The 21,312-nt window shown below is 49.6% G+C and overlaps 9 protein-coding genes across 9 annotated transcripts; 4 read left to right on the top strand and 5 right to left on the bottom strand.

Moving 5' to 3' along the window:
• Positions 1–2,581: 2,581 nt before the first annotated feature.
• N7446_001091 (uncharacterized protein) lies at positions 2,582–4,273 on the top strand (the record flags this gene model as incomplete). Its single annotated transcript, XM_058509858.1, has 1 exon — positions 2,582–4,273. The coding sequence occupies one exon, from the start codon at positions 2,582–2,584 to the stop codon at positions 4,271–4,273; it is 1,692 nt and encodes a 563-aa protein (XP_058378837.1).
• A 1,079-nt stretch (positions 4,274–5,352) lies between these two features.
• On the top strand, positions 5,353–6,561 carry N7446_001090 (Transposon I factor; the record flags this gene model as incomplete). The annotated part of the gene is made up of 2 exons (XM_058509857.1): positions 5,353–5,589; positions 5,614–6,561. 2 exons carry the CDS (start codon positions 5,353–5,355, stop codon positions 6,559–6,561), a joined length of 1,185 nt encoding a protein of 394 aa, XP_058378836.1.
• Positions 6,562–7,127: 566 nt separating this feature from the next.
• Positions 7,128–8,515, bottom strand: N7446_001089 (uncharacterized protein; the record flags this gene model as incomplete). The annotated part of the gene is made up of 2 exons (XM_058509856.1): positions 7,128–8,384; positions 8,432–8,515. The coding sequence occupies 2 exons, from the start codon at positions 8,513–8,515 to the stop codon at positions 7,128–7,130; spliced, it is 1,341 nt and encodes a 446-aa protein (XP_058378835.1).
• A 1,502-nt stretch (positions 8,516–10,017) lies between these two features.
• On the bottom strand, positions 10,018–10,221 carry N7446_001088 (uncharacterized protein; the record flags this gene model as incomplete). Its single annotated transcript, XM_058509855.1, has 1 exon — positions 10,018–10,221. The coding sequence occupies one exon, from the start codon at positions 10,219–10,221 to the stop codon at positions 10,018–10,020; it is 204 nt and encodes a 67-aa protein (XP_058378834.1).
• A 93-nt stretch (positions 10,222–10,314) lies between these two features.
• On the bottom strand, positions 10,315–11,406 carry N7446_001087 (uncharacterized protein; the record flags this gene model as incomplete). Its single annotated transcript, XM_058509854.1, has 2 exons — positions 10,315–10,706; positions 10,764–11,406. 2 exons carry the CDS (start codon positions 11,404–11,406, stop codon positions 10,315–10,317), a joined length of 1,035 nt encoding a protein of 344 aa, XP_058378833.1.
• Positions 11,407–11,809: 403 nt separating this feature from the next.
• Positions 11,810–12,848, bottom strand: N7446_001086 (ergosterol biosynthesis ERG4/ERG24 family-domain-containing protein; the record flags this gene model as incomplete). The annotated part of the gene is made up of 4 exons (XM_058509853.1): positions 12,580–12,848; positions 12,371–12,485; positions 12,203–12,319; positions 11,810–12,140 (listed from the first exon to the last, which is right to left on the bottom strand). The coding sequence occupies exons 1-4, from the start codon at positions 12,779–12,781 to the stop codon at positions 11,810–11,812; spliced, it is 765 nt and encodes a 254-aa protein (XP_058378832.1). The 5' UTR covers positions 12,782–12,848.
• An 89-nt stretch (positions 12,849–12,937) lies between these two features.
• Positions 12,938–13,213, bottom strand: N7446_001085 (uncharacterized protein; the record flags this gene model as incomplete). Its single annotated transcript, XM_058509852.1, is given in 2 exon segments — positions 12,938–13,083; positions 13,102–13,213. 2 exon segments carry the CDS (start codon positions 13,211–13,213, stop codon positions 12,938–12,940), a joined length of 258 nt encoding a protein of 85 aa, XP_058378831.1.
• A 545-nt stretch (positions 13,214–13,758) lies between these two features.
• N7446_001084 (uncharacterized protein) lies at positions 13,759–14,141 on the top strand (the record flags this gene model as incomplete). Its single annotated transcript, XM_058509851.1, has 2 exons — positions 13,759–13,798; positions 13,891–14,141. The coding sequence occupies 2 exons, from the start codon at positions 13,759–13,761 to the stop codon at positions 14,139–14,141; spliced, it is 291 nt and encodes a 96-aa protein (XP_058378830.1).
• Positions 14,142–15,725: 1,584 nt separating this feature from the next.
• On the top strand, positions 15,726–17,492 carry N7446_001083 (sugar porter family MFS transporter; the record flags this gene model as incomplete). Its single annotated transcript, XM_058509850.1, has 5 exons — positions 15,726–16,116; positions 16,169–16,303; positions 16,363–16,412; positions 16,473–17,025; positions 17,077–17,492. The coding sequence occupies 5 exons, from the start codon at positions 15,726–15,728 to the stop codon at positions 17,490–17,492; spliced, it is 1,545 nt and encodes a 514-aa protein (XP_058378829.1).
• Positions 17,493–21,312: the final 3,820 nt, after the last annotated feature.

Genomic DNA, 21,312 nt, shown 5'->3' with positions numbered 1-21,312 from the left:
CGGTGCATTGCCAGTGGAAAAGTGAGATCTCCGCGAAGCTGTTCTTTGAATTGGCTCTCCACTATGGCGACTGGAGGCTCTAGGAGTATGTGTTCCGTTCGGGTGAGCTGTATAGCTTCTTCCCGGCTTGCTCGACGCAGTTCGGTTGCGATACATTACGTCGGCATCTGTATGGGGCCCATCGGTCTCTGACTGGTCCGATGGTCCATGGATTGGCTCACTTGGTTGAGTAAAGAGAGAGGTGCTCTCCTACTTTGAATGTTAAGCCTATATCTATCAGACGTTGTACTGGCGTCTAAGACATGTGGTTGGTTGGTGCCAGTGATCTCTGGCCCATATTGAGGCAGCGAGGTCGAAGCTGGCTGCTCTCTTATTGGTTGGTTGCCAATTGCTCGCGATGAAGGGCCCGGCGCCGAGTCCTGGATCACGGTATGCGTATCGTCTTCAACATCAGAGGGGTAAGCGTCGCTCATTGGTGGAGCTTCACTTTCACTCCAATCGAGGTGATCGGTCTCGAGACGGCGACGTTGAGAACGTGTGGTGCGTCTATCAGACATTGTTGGAGGAGTGGACTCAGGGGTAAAGCAAGTAAAGAATTGATAGCAAGAATGAAGCTATTCCCGGCTTACGGAGACGAAGCCGGGCTCATAACCTGTTGTAATTTACAATGGTCTGAGAAGCACTATGCATGAGCAATGGGCAGTAAAACGAGATGATTTAAGTCTACCTCCCGAAGGAGGCTTCTCTATAGCTATTTATAATGGTCAAATGCATACGATATGCCTTTCATGAAACTATTGCGTGATCAGCTCACTAGCTTTTATGAAAAGGCCACGTTGCTTGATGCATTCAACCAAGTGCTCTGAAGCTCTCTATAGCGCTGCTCAGCCAAGCATTAGCAGTGCTTGGCGAGCTTCAGATCACAACAGAACTATCGTTATTGCTTGTTTCTTTTCCCTGTCAAGAAGGACGCACAAGGATGAACCGGCGGATGATAGCTGCAGCCAGGGATTATCTTGGCATCCCGGCACGTGAAGTCGCAGTAGAGCAATTGTTTAGGCCGTAGTAGGGATCTGTTCGGGGTACCTCTACATTTTCTGAAAGGTGACGCTGTTGAGAGAGATATATAGTTTGGAGAACACCAAGCCAAAAAAGACCTTGAGGCGTCTTGGTATTTCCCAACAAGCTGCAGCTCTGATCCGAACGGGCTAGTAATATAAGTCATCTGCGGATTATTGTTCGCGAGGAACAGAACAGGAAGTGAAGGCTCGTCACTCACTGCTCACTAGTTATAATCCTACCACGTGACCAAAATCACAAATATTCGCATTCGTAGTGCAAAATGTCTGCGAATGCGAAAACGAATATATTCGTTATTCGTGCCGAGCCCTAGGGGGTTTTTACTTTTCCGCTGCTAAGATACAGGATGAGTGTGCATTCTATGTGACTTAACTTCGGACGTAATCCGATCCGCACCAGCATTTGTGAGGTCAGGCCACGCGAGGCGCTCCCCCTAGCGTGGGGACTTGGAATATTATCGGCGAAACTATGTATCGACGTCTGTATTACGTTGCGATCTTGCCGACGTTAATTCTTCCTGAAAGTTTCAATATTCAGCGAGTCTGGTATGCCTGACAGTGGAATATCATCCATGTCGCGCAGGTATACAGTAACTTGCACATCAAACGGGAATATAATGGTCAGAAGCAGAACCTATTTTAGTGCTTTAGCATCCTGCTCTTCCTCATGATCATGTTCTTGCCTTATGGGGCCGAAGAGATGAAAAATCTGACCTGAGGGCGGTCCAGAATTCTGTTTCGGTATCCCTCAGCCGTTGCCGGCTTCGATTTTCCGGTGTTCTGTGTTCCGGTCGGGCAGTCTTCGGAGAAAAAAATAGTCGGGGTCCCAGTCAACCCCGGTCTTGCTGAGCCGTCCGACTTGGCAATTGGGTGTGATTCGCCCGTGCCGGTTCCTTCCGAGTGGGGCGGAGGAAGGTTTCTTGCTTAGTGGACTCAAGAGTTTGGAGGCGTCGCTCATCCATTACTCTATTGAGATAAGGTTCCGGCCATACCGACAAATGGCTGTATTTTTGGACCGACCCTACTGCTGTTTCCTGTTCCAGAGGCCCTGACTCCGAGCCTTCCACTCTCGCTGTAATCGAAAGAAAACCTTCTCGATCGTTTGAGTTGGGATTTATAGTTAGACGCATTGCTACCATCATGCAGATGCCTGGGCAGCCACTCTAGTGCTTGGCAGTGTTGGACTGATACGCAACATTCCTGGTTTTAATACACACACGACCCCACAGTAATACAAGCCTGATTCGCATGAAACAACCTTTTCCAGAAAAAGAAAAAAGCCTTCATGTGTGGGGTACTCTGGGGTCTGGTCTGGGGCAATGGAGATCGGGGAATTGCGGAGGGGTACAATGGTACAAAATATCCCGCAGACAAACTTTTCGGCGAAACAAGCCCTTATATAGAGGGGCCCTCATTGCGGTCGTATCGCCAATCTTCCTTTCTCTCTTCATTTCTGACCCCCACACAACCCTTTTTTTCATGATTGATTCGACCAACACGAAATGAGCGATAAGTACGAGGAAAAGCCTGACGCCATGGGCAAAGAGTTCAGCGATGAACTCACGCCCGAGGAGCGTGAGCACGAGATCGAGTCACGCGACCTGCAGAGCCACCAGTACCTCGACAACGAATCACTGTATGACCGGATGGCGTTCGCGCAGATACCAGTGCACATGAAGAGCCCTCGCATGCTAGTTGTCACGCTGGGTGTGTTCGCAGCGTTTAGCGGCATGCTGAGTGGGTTAGACCAGTCGGTGATCTCAGGTGCGCTGCCTGGTATCCGCAAGCATTTTATCGCATCAGGCGAGTGGGCGAGCATGGATGACCCGAAACTGGCGACCGACATCTCGTTGATTTCTTCACTGATGCCGCTAGGCGCAATGGCCGGCGCGCTCATCATGACGCCGCTCAATTTCTACTTTGGACGCCGCAACTCAATTATCATCTCGTGTTTGTGGTACACACTGGGAGGGGGACTTTGTGCGGGCTCCCGCAGTGTGAGCATGCTTTTTGCGGGCCGATTCATTCTGGGCATCGGTATCGGAATCGAAGGCGGTTGTGTCGGTATCTACATCTCGGAGTGTGTGCCGCCAGAGGTGCGTGGCAACCTGGTGTCGGTGTACCAACTGATGATCGCATTCGGAGAGATCATTGGATACGCCGCCGGCGGCGTATTCTTTGATGTCCCGTCAGGCAGCTGGCGTTGGATGCTGGGCTCGTCCCTCTTGTTCTCGACGATCCTCCTGGTTGGAATGTGCTTCCTGCCAGAATCACCACGGTGGCTGGTATCCAAGGGCAAATACGGGCGCGCGTGGAGGGTGTGGAAGTCGCTGCGCAACATGGCGGACCCGAAAAGCCTGGACGAGTACGTCGCGATGGAGCTGACGGTCAAACATGATGTCGAGCAGTCCGCGAACGAGCAATGGTATCAGAGATACCTGGAAGTGTGCAGGCAGCCGCGCAACCGACGGGCTCTTGTCTATGCCACGGCAATGATCTTTTTCGGGCAGATGACCGGCATCAATGCGGTGATGTACAACATGTCGAACTTGTTGGCCAAGATGAATTTTGATGACCGCGAGTCAGTCCTGATGTCGATGGTGGGCGGTGGCGCTCTGTTCTTGGGAACGATTCCTGCCGTGTTCACGATGGACAAGTTCGGACGACGCGTGTGGGCACAAAACATCCTGATGTTCATCGTGGGCCTAGCGCTGGTGGGTGTTGGCTACCTATACACAAACAATGGTGTCGATTACTTCAATGAGCACAGGGCAACTGCCTTGGGGTTGTTTTTCTCCGGTCTGGTGCTGTACATGGCGTTCTTCGGGGCTTATTCTTGCCTGACCTGGGTAGTCCCAGCGGAGAGTTTCAGTTTCAACACCCGCAGCCAGGGCATGGCGATCTGCTCTGCATTCCTTTACTTGTGGTCATTCATCGTGACATACAACTTCGAGGGGATGCAGAAGGCGATGACCTACACCGGCCTGACGATCGGTTTCTTCGGTGGGTTGGCCGCGCTAGGCTTCTTTTACCAGCTGTTCTTCATGCCCGAGACCAAAGATAAAACATTGGAGGAGATCGACGAGTTGTTTTTGATGCCGACGAGTAAGCTGGTTGCGCTGAACACGAGCAATCTGGTCAAGCGCTTCCGGCCACGACGCAATCCAGAGCAGGTCGACACCCACAACCCCTAATTCTTGGTCTTTCCACCTACCGGACCAATGTTCATGGTACCAACAAAGAGTGATAAAGCTACTCAAGTTGAATGTAATCATAGCATGTGGAGCAATCCACCGCCCATCTGCTTGAAGACTTGTTGAAAGATGGTTTAACTTATTTCTAAAGCTAGCTTACTTCATCGAATATTATGGGAAATGTGTTTGCTTCTATTCAATAAATGCATCGCCTGACAGTGAAATTCTTCCTCGTCCTATCTTGAGTAGTCTTTTAGTAGGGTGCCGATATGGGTCGAGTCGACTCCAAATTATGGTTTTGCGAAACAGTATGGATGGATAGATGATTTCATTTACTCCGACCCCTCGCTTTTAGTTGGATCCCAGGTTATGTGGTGTATATAGGTCTGTAGGAGTGGGGGCTGCCACTCCGCTAGGCAGAAGGGAGATGAGTTGCTGTGACTATAAGTAGCTGGATCTTTTTCCACAGACTGAGTATGATCATCATACTCGTACATTAATCCAAGGTTCCAACTCGAGAGGGGTCAGGGTAAATTGTATTTCTCTCACATACACCGGCGCGCGCGCACACACACATACTGCATGTATGTATAAATACTGCAGTGTTTGGGTAGCTGAGTCTGTTCCGACGATCCTTGTCTACGCTTGACGAAAAGAAATCCCAGACCCTATTATTGGGGATGTATCCTAGCGCCTATCATGGAGTTCGCGCCTACAGTCCGTCGAATATATCGCTTCGGGGAGCGAACGGTGATGGCGTAGTACAACGTGGACCCATGGAGGCTTCGACGGGGTGAGAAAGCCGCTGGTAGGGCAGACGGATATTTGTTAACGCGGCCAACGACTACACCACCGGCGTGTATTGACCGTAGTCTGAAAAGTGCTGTGCACAACGTTTATAATGCACGAACTAGGCGTGAGACCAATACTCTCGGATTCGCCATCATGATAGACCGACTGCGAGTCCTTGATCTCTTCCAAGCGTTGTTGGAAGGAGGCACACTGCCAAGACAGTGGAGACACGCAAAGATCATCCCGCTGAGAAAACCGAACAAGGAAGACTACACCATTGCCAAGGCATGGAGACCGATCTCACTCCTCGCGACACTGGGCAAGATCCTGGAATCGGTGGTGGCAGAAAGGATCTTACACGCCGTGGAGACCCACGGCCTGCTTCCGACCAGCCACTTCGGGGCCGAAAGCAGCGGTCCGCGGAGCAGGCACTCCTGCTCTTGCAAGAGCAGATCTATACGGCGTGGCGCGGTCGACGGGTGTTGTGCTTGGTCAGCTTCGATGTCAAAGGGGCCTACAATGGGGTTCGTAAAGAACGACTACTCTAGAGGATGAAGGCGCGGGGGATACCAGAAACGCTGCTCCGGTGGACCGAAGCGTTCTGCTCGGAACGAACAGCGACCATCCAGATCAATGGGCAGGAGTCTGAGATTCAAATCCTTCCACAGGCTGGGTTGCCTCAGGGCTCACCCCTGTCCCCGATCCTATTTCTCTTCTTCAACGCAGACCTCGTGCAGAGACAGATCGACAGCCAGGGAGGAGCAATTGCTTTCGTGGATGATTTTACCGCATGGGTGACCGGGCCAACCGCTCGAAGCAACCGAGAAGGAATTGAGGCGATAATCACGCACGCACTGAAATGGGAAAGCAGGAGCGGGGCGACTTTTGAGGCGGAGAAAACAGCTATTATACACTTCGCCCCTAAGACCTACAAACTGGAACAGGAGCCCTTTATCATCAAAGGGCAAAGCGTTGAGCCCAAAGAGAAGGTCAAGATCCTGGGGGTTCTGATGGACACGAGACTAAAGTACAAAGAGCATATCGCGAGAGCAGCGTCCAAGGGTCTGGAGGCAGCAATGGAGCTCCGACGACTCCGAGGTCTATCCCCAGCGACAGCACGGCAGTTGTTCTCATCGACGGTGGCCCCAGTAGTTGATTATGCCTCGAACGTCTGGATGCACGCTTTCAAGAATCAGAACATGGGACCGATCAATCGAGTCCAAAGGGTAGGAGCACAAGCAATCGTGGGGACCTTCCTCACAGTTGCGACCGGCGTGGCTGAGGCCGAGGCGGGCCGTGAAGATGTGGACAGACATACACACGCTACCGGAAACCAATCCTCTTCGCAGAAATACAGACCGGATCAGGAAGTTCAGGAGATACCACCGCTCACCACTATACCAAGTAGCGGACGCGATGAAAAACATCGAGATGGAATCGCTGGAAACCATCAATCCGTTTACGCTGGCACCATGGGAAGCACGCATGCAAACTGATGATGAGGCCATTCTCGAGACACCAGGACGTACCCGGCGGGTCAATGCAGGTCGCATTCAGCAGCTCGGCGCGGAATGGGCTGGTCGGATTCGGGGTGACGATCGAAAAGCAAAGCCCTTTGCTTGACATGACAGTCGAACTACTTCATCGAAAGTCTCCGTTACATTGTAATGTAGCCTGACAGAACCTTGATACTAGAAAAGCTCTTCTCTCCGATGGGACGAATCCTGATATCGAAGAATGCAGGTATTGAGCTAGAAGCACGTTAGTTATTGTGCGCCCGTGGCGCAGAAAGTGGGAAAAGGAATGTCGATGGTCTAAGTTATCAGACCATTCTAGACCACGCAAAAAGGTATCCAGAGGATTGGAAAGTGTACAAGAATATGTGATTGAAAAAAGTTGTTTGTATATATCTTTCTAAGGTACACCGATATATCCCAACGGTGCCGTCAGCTTTTCATATCATCGCATTCTATTCCGAGTTCGATATGTATGGTGAAAATACTGCAGCTTAGTGGTATCTCCACAAGACATGTACATGTAGTAAACCACCCAACAAAACCAGTTATCCGTCAAGAACAACTAGCCCCAACCGTCCGGCAACCGTACTCATATCCACGCCCCGGAAAATCTGCGTATCATCGGGACATACCTCCAAGTAAGGGTCCGGATCCCCGGACGCATCGAAGTCCGCCATGTAGAAGTAAACCCCGGCCTCGGAGATAAACTTGGCGCGATCGAGCGCAACTGTGAACAAACGAAATGGCGTGCTGGCCGTCGCTTTTGCTGAGGTGAGATATTTGCCGGGTCGTTGGGGGGTGAAGCGATGTGCGGTAGGGGGTTGTTCGTCACCTGCGGAAAAGGTGTGCAGGGCCCCGATAGGGAAGGGATTTTCTTGGTCCCCTTCTTGGGTTTGGTGGGATAGAACTTCGGCTTGGGCGGGGCGGATGGCCGACCAGGAAGGGGAGTTTGGGATGTAGAATTTGAGATCGAGGGTTTTATTGGCCGGGAGGTAGGAGACAACTGCCGCTGTGAAGAGGCGCGCTGTGCTTTCCAGGAGGGAGGGCCCTGCTGTGTCACGGATAGAGGCGAGAAAAAGCGCATGGACAACGTATTGAATATCAGGGACGCTTCCCTTGGGAGTATTGGTGACCGTTACGATGTCGTCATCGTGGGAAATCTGGAATGCCGGATTAAGAGAGAAGCCGCCGACTGAAGCTTCTTGGCCTAACTGGTCGCGAATCTGCTCTTCTGGCGGCGGATTCGAGTTAGGAGGCTCGCCCTCATCCACATCCAAGGCGTATTGTAGGCTAGGACGACCGGTGTTCAGGAAGATATCAAGCATAAGGATCTGGCCGATGTTAAACTGCTTCGTGATACGCTCGGTGGCCAATTCAAATGCCTCTGGTGCGAGATCGTCGTATTCGGATATACGCTGCGCCTCATCAACATCACTGCGCGTGCTAGAAAACGAGCGGTTGAAGTAGAGCAAGTCTGGGCCTTCGCCCGCCTCAGCAAGCCTATCCTCATCCTGGCCTAGTCGATAGCTGTGCGATCGAATTAGGATACAAAACCCACCGAGCGTGCCATCGCTACGACGGGGAAATTTCCGAATCAGCGGGGGTGGATTCTCGACCCCTGACCGGTGTAGCTGCTTGCGGTGGGCGATTTCCCGGCGGTTATGCTCAATACAGGCGAAGGCGTCGGGCGGGCAGTATGAATAAATCTCGAACAAAGGCTTGAGCTCTTCATCAATGAAGCTCTGCATCAGGTATTCCCGGAGCTGTTCGTGGTCGTCATCCAGGGGAACAAAGCTGTAGACCTGAAAGGGAATTAAGTGTACGTCATCTGGAGGAAGTCTGGCTCGACGAACTGCTCCAGCACCACGCGGTGACCAAGATGGTCAGTGTAGGTGCGCACTTGCTGCCAGTCATCTTCATCCGAGTCAGACATGGTGACTTGGGTGTTTGGGAGTATTTGAAGAGTCAAAAAGAGTTAAAGAAGTGAATGAGGGGAACGATAGACGGGGCGGGTAACCGTGGGTAGACCCAAATACCCATCCATCTATCTAATGCACGTTTGCATGATTCACGCATATTGTCCTAGTGGCTCGAGACTGAATATAGCCAACTCGTATATAGAGGCGGACGATCGAGAATCAAATAGTCGGTGATATCTCACTCTACAGAAGTGTGGAAACACTTCAACTAGTGGCGGAACTGCCGGCTTAAAGTTATCTGCCGGGCTTACTCGACATTACTTGACCACCCGCAACATAAGTCGCACGGAACAAGCGCAATAGGTAAACATTCAAGGTCTACTTCGTGCCGTAAAGGCAAGAGACGAGCCTCACACCAAGTACTTATCTCTGATTCGATGCTAAGAGCCCATAGAGATGTATCGCTCCGCTCGAACAAATACACTAAGTTTGAAGTTAGAGAGTTTATATTGAAGACAATCACTCATCTATAACTTCCTTTCAAAATTGTGAAAGACCCCACTTTCTAAGGTCTGCTTAATCCGATCCACTCCGACCCTCAAAATTGAAGATCCCGTCCGCAAAAACACTCCGCCGGCGTTTACGTGACGCGGTCACTACCTAGCAGGACTCGTAGTTGGACGACTTGCCTAGGGATGTCAAAGTATCGCTTGTTCTGGATTGTTAGATGAGTCCGTTTTAGCAAGCGTTTATGGCTATCACCATTTATTTTATCGACAAAGAGTGGAACTACAGAGAGATGCTGCTTGGCTTCGAGCCTTTGCATGGCCCTCGCACGGGTGTGAACCTATACGACGTGCTTCTTTAGTTGCTCAGCGAACGCTAACTCTTAAAAGGAATTTTTAGGTAACCAATAATGGGACCCTGATTAGGGCGTTGCAAGACACCCTTATTTCTTCTGGTGGCATCAACTCTCGAGATTCCATTATTCGCGTTCCCTGTATGGCGCATGATATTCAGCTTTGTTTAAAGCAGCTTCTCGGGCATGTTAGAGCGGCTCCGAAGAACCAAGAGATCGCAAATTTCTCAGATTCATAGGTTAGTTATTTGAGGGACTCAGCAGACGATGGTGACGTGGGTCACACCCTAACAAAGGAGAAGTCCCATATTACCTAGTTGATAACAAGGAATGGGGCTAATATTACGACATCATTTATATTCGTTCATTTGCGGTCTTTATCAACGCCAGTCCCAGCGGCGTGATGTATTCTTGCGTCTCTAACCAGGTCGTATCCGGCTCTTTCCATGCACGATATACAGACACGGCGAAATCCAACGTTTTTGATGCTCCGAGGTGCGCGACGCCGACGAAATTGTTTGGCGAGGCCTACATAGGGCTTAATTCCAATTCTAACCAACTAATAAGGTACAAGTTATAAGTACCACGAGTGTCAACCCTGGCCACTTGATATATACAACTATACATATATAGACCGGAACAATAGTATAAGGTCTACTACAGGCCGAGCTTTCCTAGCTGATTGTCTCCCCACATGCCGTACCTACTCTTATCATTCGATGAACTCGTCGGATCATCAGGGAGCGGTTTACCCAAATTCTTCTGTGGGAACTTGAACTTGCCCACCGCTGCGTCGCCCGTCGTCATAGGCTGAGACGCAAACTTCTTCGCGTCTGGGCTGTTCTGGCCCTTGCCTTCCATTCTTGTTTTAGCGACTTGGTGCCATCCGCTCTGAACCTTTTCAATTTGGTCTAGGTGCCTGTCGATCCAATAGGCCCATAGGGTACGCAGACCCTAATGTTTGATATCGCGGGGGGCCTTAGGCTTCTCGAGCGCCTTGCCCGACGGTGGGCTGTTGACGTATTGGCGGCTGTATTCATGGTCAAATTCGTCGGAGATTAATTCGATGTCTTGGCTGGGTTTGGTCCATTTGTCGCTGAGGGTTCGGATGTAGTCGAAAACAGTGGCGCTCATCATGATCTTGTCCGCTAGACCCTTCTCTGCGAGATTGATATCGAGATCAGGCTGGTTTCCTTCTGTGATGACCTTCTTAACTCCGTTGGGCAAGTCGTGGTAGAGAACGAGCAGGTCAGTATTGGAGGCACTTCCTAGGACGTCGGCCGTATGCTGGACCCAGTTCTTTTTGGGGCCGTTGTTCCTCGACCAAGTCATCCCACCACTAGACCCTGTACAAATGCCATCAGTTTATGTCAATCTGCTACACATAGGCCTAGGTTTTTTACCTCCAAACACCTCATTGCACCAAGTAGAATCAGCAGGCTTCCAATCCTTTGGGAAAGCAAGCTTGCTCCTCAGATTCCCGTACTTGGCTTCTTTTGTTCCTCCACACACCCACTCAAGGAAATGGCTGACCAGGTGCACCTCGAAGACGTGCTCCGAGCGGAAGTTCGTAGCGGATAGATCCGAGTTTCCATCCACGTAGTAGACATTGTTCGCTCCCTGGACGGAATTCTCCTTGGTTGTCTTTGCCGAGCACCGTCGGTTGTCGTTAATATCAGTTGAGCTAGAGAGCATGAACTCAGGAAGATACCACTTTTGTATACTCGTTAGCATTCCCTTTTCGTTCAAAAACACACAATTACCATGGGAGCCTACCTTCGCCACACTCGACGGCCCATTGTTCTTCGCGTTACACCTGGGATATCTCAGATACGTAAATTTATTCTTCGTGCTCAGGAAACTGAGAGTCATTTTCTTGGCAGTATTCGGATCTGATGCGCGTGCAAAAAGCGACGAGTCCGAATCGGTACACTTCTCGTCATCACCAGGCGGATAGTAAGGGCAGGAATCGTCTTCGTCGCGGCGGAATAGCGGCGGAATCTCTCTTTTCAAGTCTTTATTGTCGCTGCTCTCCTTGCCAAACATTGAGCACATCACACAGAAGTTCTTCCCGCCCCCTTCTCCAGGGCAGTTAAGGAAGCTATGAACTAGGTGTTTGTTCAAAATTCAACCACACTTACTTTACCCCAATATGACCTCAAAATATCCCAGGAATCAGCCTCCACCGCACCATTCGCTGATACATGTCCCAGCTAGGTCCGTACTTTGCAGAGCACCGCTGCTCATCCCGATAACATCGGTGAACTAACAGAGCTACCATCCAGAGAAAGTATATATAGGGAAGGACATGAGCCCAACCACAGCACACGCAAGTGGAGAAGGAGAAGATAATATCCCCGAGATAGTTAGGGTGGCGCACAATTCCCAAATAGCCTGAGTCGGTGTAAGTAGGATTGGCCCATATATCTATTAAGGTGTCGAGAAGTCGTTACGTACCAGAGCATAGTAAAGACGACTGGTGGATTGTCCCATCCGATGTGGAATACTGTGCTTGAATTATGTGACGCTTGCTGCCACCAATCAGGCAGTTCCCCTTCGTCAGCCGGAACTGCTGTTTTTGATCGTTCGCTAGTCGAAAGAGCGCAAAGCTCAGGATGCCAGCCGTGAGAATTATAATGATTGCGCATGGCGAGAGATTCACAGGATGTAAGGAAAGGTACTGGGCCTGCGAGGTATACACTACGGGCAACCAAACAGCAGAACCCCATGCCAAGGCGAAGCCAAAATGGTCATGGGCAATGTCGATAGTTGCTAAGTACCTTTTTAATCAATTAGTCAGATGAAAGAGAATAAGAAAATAAATAGCATAAGGACAGCTTACCATTGCTCATTGAGAAAGAAGTCCACCACGTACAAAACGTGGAAGAAAGTAACAATCAGCATAGAGTTAGAAACCTCACCATAATTCTTGTATTGCTGAGCCACGAACGAGAGATCACTGCCATAAATGAGTAATGTATATTGCACATAGTGAAAAATAGGGAATTACATTATAACCCAAGAGTTCATACCCAGTTGACCAATTTGGAACATTTTGAGATCCCAATGGCGCCCTATGCGAGGGTTCAATTCAATTCCGGCAAGGAAGTCGTGACAGATGGAGCCTAATCCAATTAGCATAAGATTCCGTGCATCAAATTTCCTCCTTAATAAAAAGATGAGAAACCCGCATGTCCAAGAACGATGAGAACAACGAACCGCTAAATCTCTGATTGCTCTTATGGCTCGGCCATATGTAAGCCTTCATATACGCAAGCACTGACACCGCCAGCCCATAAATATTCGCAACTATCAGTAGAGCTGACCAATTCTGGGCTGCGCTCGCAATGGTTTCTGTGCACCCCCCCCCCCCCCCCAAACATATGCAGCTACTAAGATTGCCCATACCGTGACAAATCATGCGAGGAGTCCATTCATGCAATACGATAATGCGTGGCCCCCGGGAGTCAAAGGTCCATACGGTCGGACTATTTAATAATAAATATTATAATCTTCTTGCTCTGAAATCATCTCTTTATAAATAACCGGTGTTCCTACAGTATTACAGTGCCCTCACTCAATATGTACCGCACTGGCCGAGTTTCAGTGGCAGGAGTGCTACGCAAAGGACGCTCCTCATGAAAGGTTGGGTGGCTTCTAAAGTCTGCGAGTGCCCATTTGTCAGACGAGAGGCCGACAAGTTGCGAAACAAGGCCAGGAAGCCTAGACGAGAGTACTTACCTAGAGAATGAACTCCCTGCATTCCCTGTCGCATCATCCATCGAGCACTAAGTGTGTCCAGCGCAGTCTTGAAGTCGTCAAGAATAATAGTGTCACAGAGGCATTTGAACATTAAGCACAGCTAGAAAACGCTCTTTCTTTACTCCGTATGGTTGAAGTGTCGTCTGAGCTTATCTTCCTGAAGGGTTGAGGGTCTGCCACCCGAGACTACATCCGACCGTAGGGAGACCGGCGAAGCCGGGACACGCAACCCCGCGCCCGATAGTCTATGAGCGACGGGCCATTACAGGGGTAACCCGCTGTCCTCTGGGGTTGCGCTGTGCCCGAGTGGGGTTGGCTGCCGATGGAGACGACATCTCGCGGGGGTGCCGGTGTCACCGGCACCATTCCCACCCGAAATAAAACTGCCGCCAGTATAGCGAAACGGGCATGCGACCAATGCAAGTTCCGCAAGATCCAGGCATCATCTATCTCCTCGGCCCCTCTTCCCCACCCCAACTTATCCCTGTCGCATTAGCCCCAGGCAGACACTGGCGCTAATGATTTCCTAATAGTGTAGTCTGTCGCAACCCTGCAAGGTATGTCAATCAATGGGCTTTGATTGTACATCTCTCCAGCCGCAGAAGAAACGCGGTCCAACCGGGCAGTAAGTTCCAAATGACCGTCGATGCGCCGGAGAGAACTGCACTAACCATGCGTGTGGCCGTCTCGCAAATCAGACAGCAGCAAACTCATAACAATTCTCGAGATCCCTCAGAGGCTAAGATCTCCAAACACGAATATTTTCAGTATCATGTCCCGACTTCCTCGGTGGCACCCAGCCGGTCCGTGGCGATGTCGGGGACATCTTGGGCGCCTCATGGCGAGGTCACAATCCCTATGGATGGAGCAGCTGGCTAGCACCATACGGTCAATCATCCACTGTGGTAGATGCTTGGGGCAATGAGCCCGCCGCCTATGGATCCTCACGCCAGTGGATTGGAATGACCGTCAGGACGTCGAGTGCTGGCTTCCGGACCATCTCGGCTCTCAAGTCCTAGTCTTTGAATTCCCCGGCAGTAACATATATCACCAACCATCACTTCCATCCATTATTCAGCCAGTACCCGATGTCTCGGCTATGAACATGTCTCCGCAGGAACAGCAGAGAATGGCATTCTCCCCGGCTGTGGGGTCATCTATTCAGTCCGACCGCCAAGAAGCGGATGAATTTTGGCCTTCTTCTATCAATGAATCTAACATGATACTCTAGATCGATGTATACTTTGATCGATTACACCCGACTCTTCCGGTTTTGAGTCGTTCCCGTGGTGGTGACCACTCTTTGCTGGAGAAGTATAAAGCCCACTTGCACTCGTTACAGATTCTGAGCAGCAAGATAGCAACGTGGGCAACACAATGATGGCTGGAATATCTTGGATACATGTATTAATAGATGCAAGTATCGATCTGTAAACATATTCACAGAAGGCAATTGCCTTGTATACTTTGCACTCTTCAGTTCAAGTACTAAACCGACTTCCCAAATCGAGTTGGGTCACTCGATCATGAGGTCGGGAACTGGTACGTGGATTCCCGGCAGGCCCGGGTGGCGTCCACGGCGGGAGTGCCATGGCGGGACATTCTCACTCCCCGTCCCTGATGGGGACAGAATACCCCGATAATTCACCGAGGAGCATGACGATCAACTCAGTCTCATAGAAAACACGCCATCCAACCGCAGGTACAGCTCCCCTTTGTACATTTTGCTATGGCTGCTATCGGAGTGCCGTATACCGGGACATCCATTGTGAACTTCTATGGGAGTCCTGGATCAGCGGATTGCCAAGACCATGATGTCCCGGTTCTGGCGTTTCTCAAGTTTGGTTGGTACATGTATACCAAGCCAGACCCTCGCCAAGACTAAAGTAGGATGGCCAAGAAATTTCGCGGGGCCTGGACACTCTCCCCGTCTGTGTGTGTGGAGATCTCTCCACGGGGAAGCGTTGCGGCCGGTACAATGCAGACGTCCATTGGCTTCGAACGTATCGCAACTGAATAATGTAAAAAATTTGTTACATTTGTTTTATTTGCGGAATGCACCGCATTATGGGACGTCGAAATAGATGCATTAAGTGGCGCATTAAGGTTCTGAGATACCATTAAGTAGGTTTAGTGTTCAACAACCGCCATCTACTTCCTTGGCCCGAAATTGATTTTGTGCCCAGAGCAGGCTCCACACAATTTCTCTGGTTGTTCTGAAAAGCCTGGATAGCAGGGGCAAGGGCCATTGGAGGGGCCCTTGCACGCTCGCCACTCTCCCGAAGACTACACCATTCTGCCTTTTTGCTTTTTCTCTTTGGAAGGTTTGGAGTGCGTCATTCAACCCCACACGGACCGTCTTGGAAACTAGGCCGACTCTGCGCAATTCCCGAATCAGGGCTTGGATTACGTCTGAGGTAATAACTCCCGCCAAGTCTATATTTTAATTATTGGCAGATTAGCACAGCCGGCCCCTAAGTATTTAGGACTGTTATCCCTCTGCGCCCACTGTCGCATTCGTCAATATCTCACCGCACATGGGGAATATCTCTTCCTTCTTTGTTTGGATAATTTTGAATTCGATAACTCATTAAGCGACGGCTATGTTATTTAAACGTCCCCCAAATGAAAAGGGAGCCGCATGGCCAGCCATCTTGGTAGGTTTGTTTGCGTCCTTTGGCGGCATTCTCTATGGATACGATACCGGGACCATCGCGGGTATCCAGACTATGCCCTACTGGCTCGATGAGTTCAATCATCCTAACGAAGGCCGCATATCCCTAATTGTTTCTATTTTGTCGGTTGGAACGTTTGTTGGCGCACTCGCGGCGGGGATCATGGCAGACATTACCGGCAGAAGATGGGGAATCATCATCTCAGTCATGCTGCCTTTCAATCTCGGTGTAGCTCTTCAAACTGCTGCTACAGCACAACCTCTGTTCATCGCTGGTCGCTTTTTCGCCGGTCTCGGAGTCGGTTTGGTTTCCGCCCAAGGTGTGTTAAATCGGCAAAAACAGCTTAGGTATCCATTGCTGATTGCTTATAGTTCCCATGTACCAATCCGAAACTCTGCCCAAATGGATCAGAGGCGCAGTTGTGGGATGCTACCAGCTCTGCATCACAATTGGCCTTTTCTTGGCCGCTATTGTGAACTGGGCAACCCAGCACCGGAACGACAGCGGTATTTTCCGATGCATGTTCGGGCTGATAGATGATCAAAGGAAACTAACTCGATTGCAGGAAGTTATCGCATCCCGCTTGCCATTCAATTCGCATGGGCAATAATTCTGGTGAGCTTTCCCTCTTGGCAAACTGCAATCCGAATGAATCTATAGCTGACTTGGGAAAAGGCCGGAGGCCTGCTCTTCCTCCCAGAGACCCCTCGTTTTCTGATCAAAAAAGGCGATGAAGCCCAAGCCCTAAAATCGTTGGTTTTCCTTCGTCGCTTGAATCCCGATGATCCAGATATTATCTCCGAGCTTGCAGAGTTGAAGAGCAACTGGGAGTATGAACAGTCCCTTGGCTCTGCTTCGTACATTGAATGCTTCAAGGGTACTACCGGTAAACGCACTATTACTGGAATTATACTCCAATCGCTCCAGCAACTGGTCGGTATCAATTTCATCATCTATTATGGTACGAGTTACTTCGCCGAGAACGTTGAAGGCCTGCCCGACTCTTTCATCTTGCAGGTGATCGTGAACTGTGTCAATGTAGTCATGACGCTTCCAGGCCTTTGGGCAATTGACCATTTCGGACGCCGCCCAGTTCTTCTGATCGGGGCCATTGGGATGGGTATCTCCCAATACATCGTTTCGGCTTGCGGCGCCGCAACTCCGATCTCGAATTTCACTTCACAATGCGCCCAGTTCGCTTTTATTTGCATATACGTCTCGTTTTTCGGTAAAGTGAACACTATAATGATCTAGGGTATCCTTGCTAACATCCGCAAAGCATCCACATTTGGCCCTTGCGCTTGGGTTGTCACGGGGGAAATTTTCTCGCTTCAGACGCGTGCCAAAGGTCTTTCTATGACCACTGCTGCGAACTGGTTCTTCAATTGGCTTCTTTCTTTTATCACTCCATACCTCACAGGAGCACTCAGCCCAACCCAGTCCAATGTATTCTGGATCTGGGGCAGCTTCTGCTGGATCGCATTCGTGTTCGTATACACCATGATTTACGAGACCAAGGGGTTGGCCCTTGAGCAGGTTAATGAGCTCTACGAAAATGAACCGAGGGCTTGGAAGAGCCCTGGTTACCGTTCCGAACTCCGAACACTCTCTGTTTCTGAAGTACACGACAAGAGATTGGCCAATGAAGATACGAAGCATTCAGAGTTGGCTCTGGAGGATGTTGAAAAGGCCTGATCAGCAAAACGGTCCCCACAATGGAACTCTTCGAAGACCGTCGCAATCAAGGGAACTATAGATCTCTTTTTTTTATCAAAATGTATGGTCCCGGATCCGTTTCGCCTATCAACGGTCTCGGAACTTTCACCAGTGTGATCGAAGTGTTTGTCAACGTCGTATTGGGAGGTTACCGATGACACCTTGGCGAGACAGCATCATGTTTATCATGTTCTCTCACCTGTCGTCTGCGGACTATGTTCCGTAATAGAGCGTTGCCTGTTTCCCTTTTAACTCGCTTAGGACCTACAATTCTTTTTTTCATGGCCACTTCTTGCCCTTGTGCAAGTGAAAGAACATCATGGATATTAGACACCATAGTTAACTGGAGTTTGCGAGATTCTTACATTTAAACCTTAATATCCCTAAATAGTTCTTAGGTGTGTGTTAATGCCTCTTGGGACATCTTCTGTGGCCGTCGAGACGGTTAAAGAAGCCTCGTTAATATCGTCCTTAATTGATATCGTAGGAGCATCTCCGTAGAAAAGAAACTGCGCGCAATAAATACAGACAGGCGCTAAGCGACTTAAATGACCGCTGCCGTGTAGGAGAGTACAGTAGCTTGCAAAATCGCCCTGCTTTTTTACACCTAGAATATGAGGACCTGTGGGATTGACGCCGAAAATGACCGGTTTCGACGCCAGAAACAGCTGCCTTCCCACCCGTAACTTTGGATGTCGAGCCGCCGCTTGACCGCCCAACACTGTTAGTCATCCTCTCGTCAACTTCAAAACACTTATCACCCCTGTTTCCACTAGCGCCGAAAACAATGTCAAAGTGGCTTCCCTTCCATTTCGCCTAACCCGATCGAGTGCCTAGACCTGGCTGTGACCCTCAGGATCACCCGCGGGTGACTCAAGGCCTCCACAAACAAGACAAATAACGTATTTGACATGCGAGTGGCCACCCCAAGCGAGTGGCCACCCCACCACTATCTATTCACTTTAAATGCAATTATCTTAACCAAAACGCCATTAAATTCAATCAGCTATACTCGAGGTCTATTAGGACATGTAGTCATTCTATGGCCCTGAATTCCACATACACTACACTTCGTTTTTGCCCCCGTACGCGGCTGAGAAGGTGCCGGAGCTAGACCTGCCTCACGAGGCTTCAATTGCTGGTTCTTCTACCTGAATAAGCGCGAGAGCCTCTGAAACTGATAGGCCTTCCTCTCGAGCTATCTGCCTTGTAGACCGAGCTTTTTTACGCTTCTTCTTCTCGTTCTTAGCGCGTAAATCGCTTACTTCTTTCTTAAGAATAGCTGCCGATTGTATTGTGATTTAGCAGGCTTTTAAAACCTGATTTATCGCGGAATTAAGCGGGCTCGGTGGGCTTTTTGAGCGCTGCTTTAGCAAAGCTTTAATTGAGGAAGCTTGTTTTTGTAATTGGACGTAGTTCGACGGCGTTTTTGGCTCCCACTCGCTTCCCCGGCTCGAGGGGGGTGTCGGGGTTCGAAGGCGAATATCGAGCTTTGAGATCACTCGATCGGGGTTATAAGGTATTAAACCGGCGGTAGCGAAGCTATTCTTAATAGTCTCCGGTTTAAATGCCTCGATTCGCGCGGACGGGTAGGCTTCGAGGAAGTCTAGCTTATCAATATGGTTGATTCTAGCACGTATTTTCGATTCGACTAGCCGACCGTACGCGCGCTTTAACACCGCAAAACAGCCGATATCGAGAGGCTGTAAAAGGTGAGACGAATGCCGAGGTATGCAAATTTCGTCAAATTTCGGAGTTAAATGACTCCCGTGGCCGTCGAGTATTAAAAGTCTATACTTCCCTTTCGTACGCGAAGAAGTAGACGGAATAAAGAGCTTTTCGAGCCACCGAAGTCCAATTTGATCGGAAGTCCACCCGTTAGAGCTAACCTCGAGTCTCTAATCGCCCGGAAGGCTATCGAACCAAGATTCGATAAAGACTTTGCCTTTAAAAATCACGCACGGAGGAAGCGCCCACCCCAACGCGTTTATACACTCGATTGTAGTCACCCACGCGCGGTTTCCGGGCTGTAAAAGTGCTCGCCGACCGTAGTATTCCCTTCTCACAATAACCTTCACGGTCGCGATTAAGCCTATTGCGAAACCGGTCTTATCAAAGTTATAGATATCGTCGGGATCGATACCGTACGAAAGGATCGTTTTTTGAACGAGACAAAACCATTCGGAAATAATTTGAGGATCTTCACATTTTGCGCGCGCGTAATTATAGCCTTTCGAGAATCGGGTCGAGAGGTCGAGATGCCTTTTCACGAAGTTTGTAACCCAATTATTACCGACCGAAAGAAGGGGGTAGATCTACGCGCCGCGAGTAATAGATCAGCCATTTCTCGTACGGTAGAAGGCCGAGGGGCTGCTCCGCGAGATTCCATAGAGAGAATCCATTTTTGAAGCGATTCCTCCTTAATTTCAGTCAATTTATGTGAATTTGCGCGAGATTCGACACGGTTTTGAACCCCTTGTAGGCGGCGACGGAGAGTTGAATGCGGCACATTAAAAGTATAAGCAGCGCGAGCAATATTGCTGAATTCTTGATTCTTAATAGCCTGGATAGCTAATAAGATCATACCCTCTTGCTCAATTGAATTTTGAGAAGATTGAGTGTGAATTGGTGCCATGGTAGGTGGTTAAAAAAGGAAGGTCTAATTAATTGACGCGTTTTTAGGTGGGGTGGCCACTCGCTTGGGGTGGCCACTCGCATGTGAAATACGTTAGCTTAATCTCGTGAAATTACATAATTATTGAAATGGGGATGGCTCGATGGCAGTCTGATATGGCAGACGGGTCGGTATCAATGGAGAGAAGACAACCAACCACTCCCATGCCCACCGTAGGCGTAGAGAGTAGTCTCAGGAAGCGACTGAAGTACTGATCTTGAAGCTATATCATGAATGAAGAATCTGGTGGAAAAACTGTAGTCATATTGATGATGGTAGGATGCTGCCCTCGAAGGAGAAGATTGCATGCAAGCTTCCTAAGGCATTTGTGATACCTCAGGCCGCTAATACGCTACTGTCATGGGTTCCACCACTACATTATGTAGATTTGCCCTGTATTTTTGAGTATTTTATAGATAGTGCATGAGATGTACTTCCCACAGGTGGATGAGGCAGACGAATTTCAGACGTTTGCTCAGCCAGACGGCAAAGACGAACGGAAATCGTAGAGGACAGATATGGTTCCCACCCTGGATGCAAGTGTTGAGGCTGACGTGCACATTGACTCCAAAATCATACCGGAGGTGAATTTAGGAAACAAGGTCAATGCACCGATCAAAAAGGACGGTGCTATTGTCGATTCGAGGTGGAGGCACAGGCCAGTGCTGGGGTCGATAATCCACCTGCCGCATCATACAGCGTTTGCGTCAAGTATTTCTACAGACACTTACAGTTTAATATAGGTCTGGGAGGTCGAGCGGCGTAACAAGCTGAGGAGAATTCCAAGCTTGCCATCATGTGGCTAACATCTCACTTAGTTTCAAGTGGCTAGGCAGCTGTGCATCTAAGCGTTTGGATCCCTCATTCTCGACTTATTCGGTTCTCAAACTAACTACTTACAGCAAAGAGTCTCTTCAATGGCCCTCGGTCGACAGAAGATTCTGTGGGAGCATCATGGCTCCGCCTCGCTTTAAAAGCGAATACCCTTCTACCAGAAGCAGGTGGTGCAGACAAGTTTATCCCTATATACACTACGATGCTTCTGGCAGAGGACGACTGTTTTGGAATTTTCCCCCATCATTTATCCAAGCCTAGCACGTTTGAAGGTGTGACTGCTTTCAGCGC

The sequence above is a fragment of the Penicillium canescens genome (assembly GCF_028828765.1).
Source record: "Penicillium canescens strain IBT 15451 chromosome Unknown utg000001l_segment0_segment0, whole genome shotgun sequence".
Taxonomy (NCBI): domain Eukaryota; kingdom Fungi; phylum Ascomycota; class Eurotiomycetes; order Eurotiales; family Aspergillaceae; genus Penicillium; species Penicillium canescens.
The sequence above is the reverse complement of the archived record's forward strand: the minus strand, read 5'-3'. Positions and strand labels throughout refer to the sequence as shown.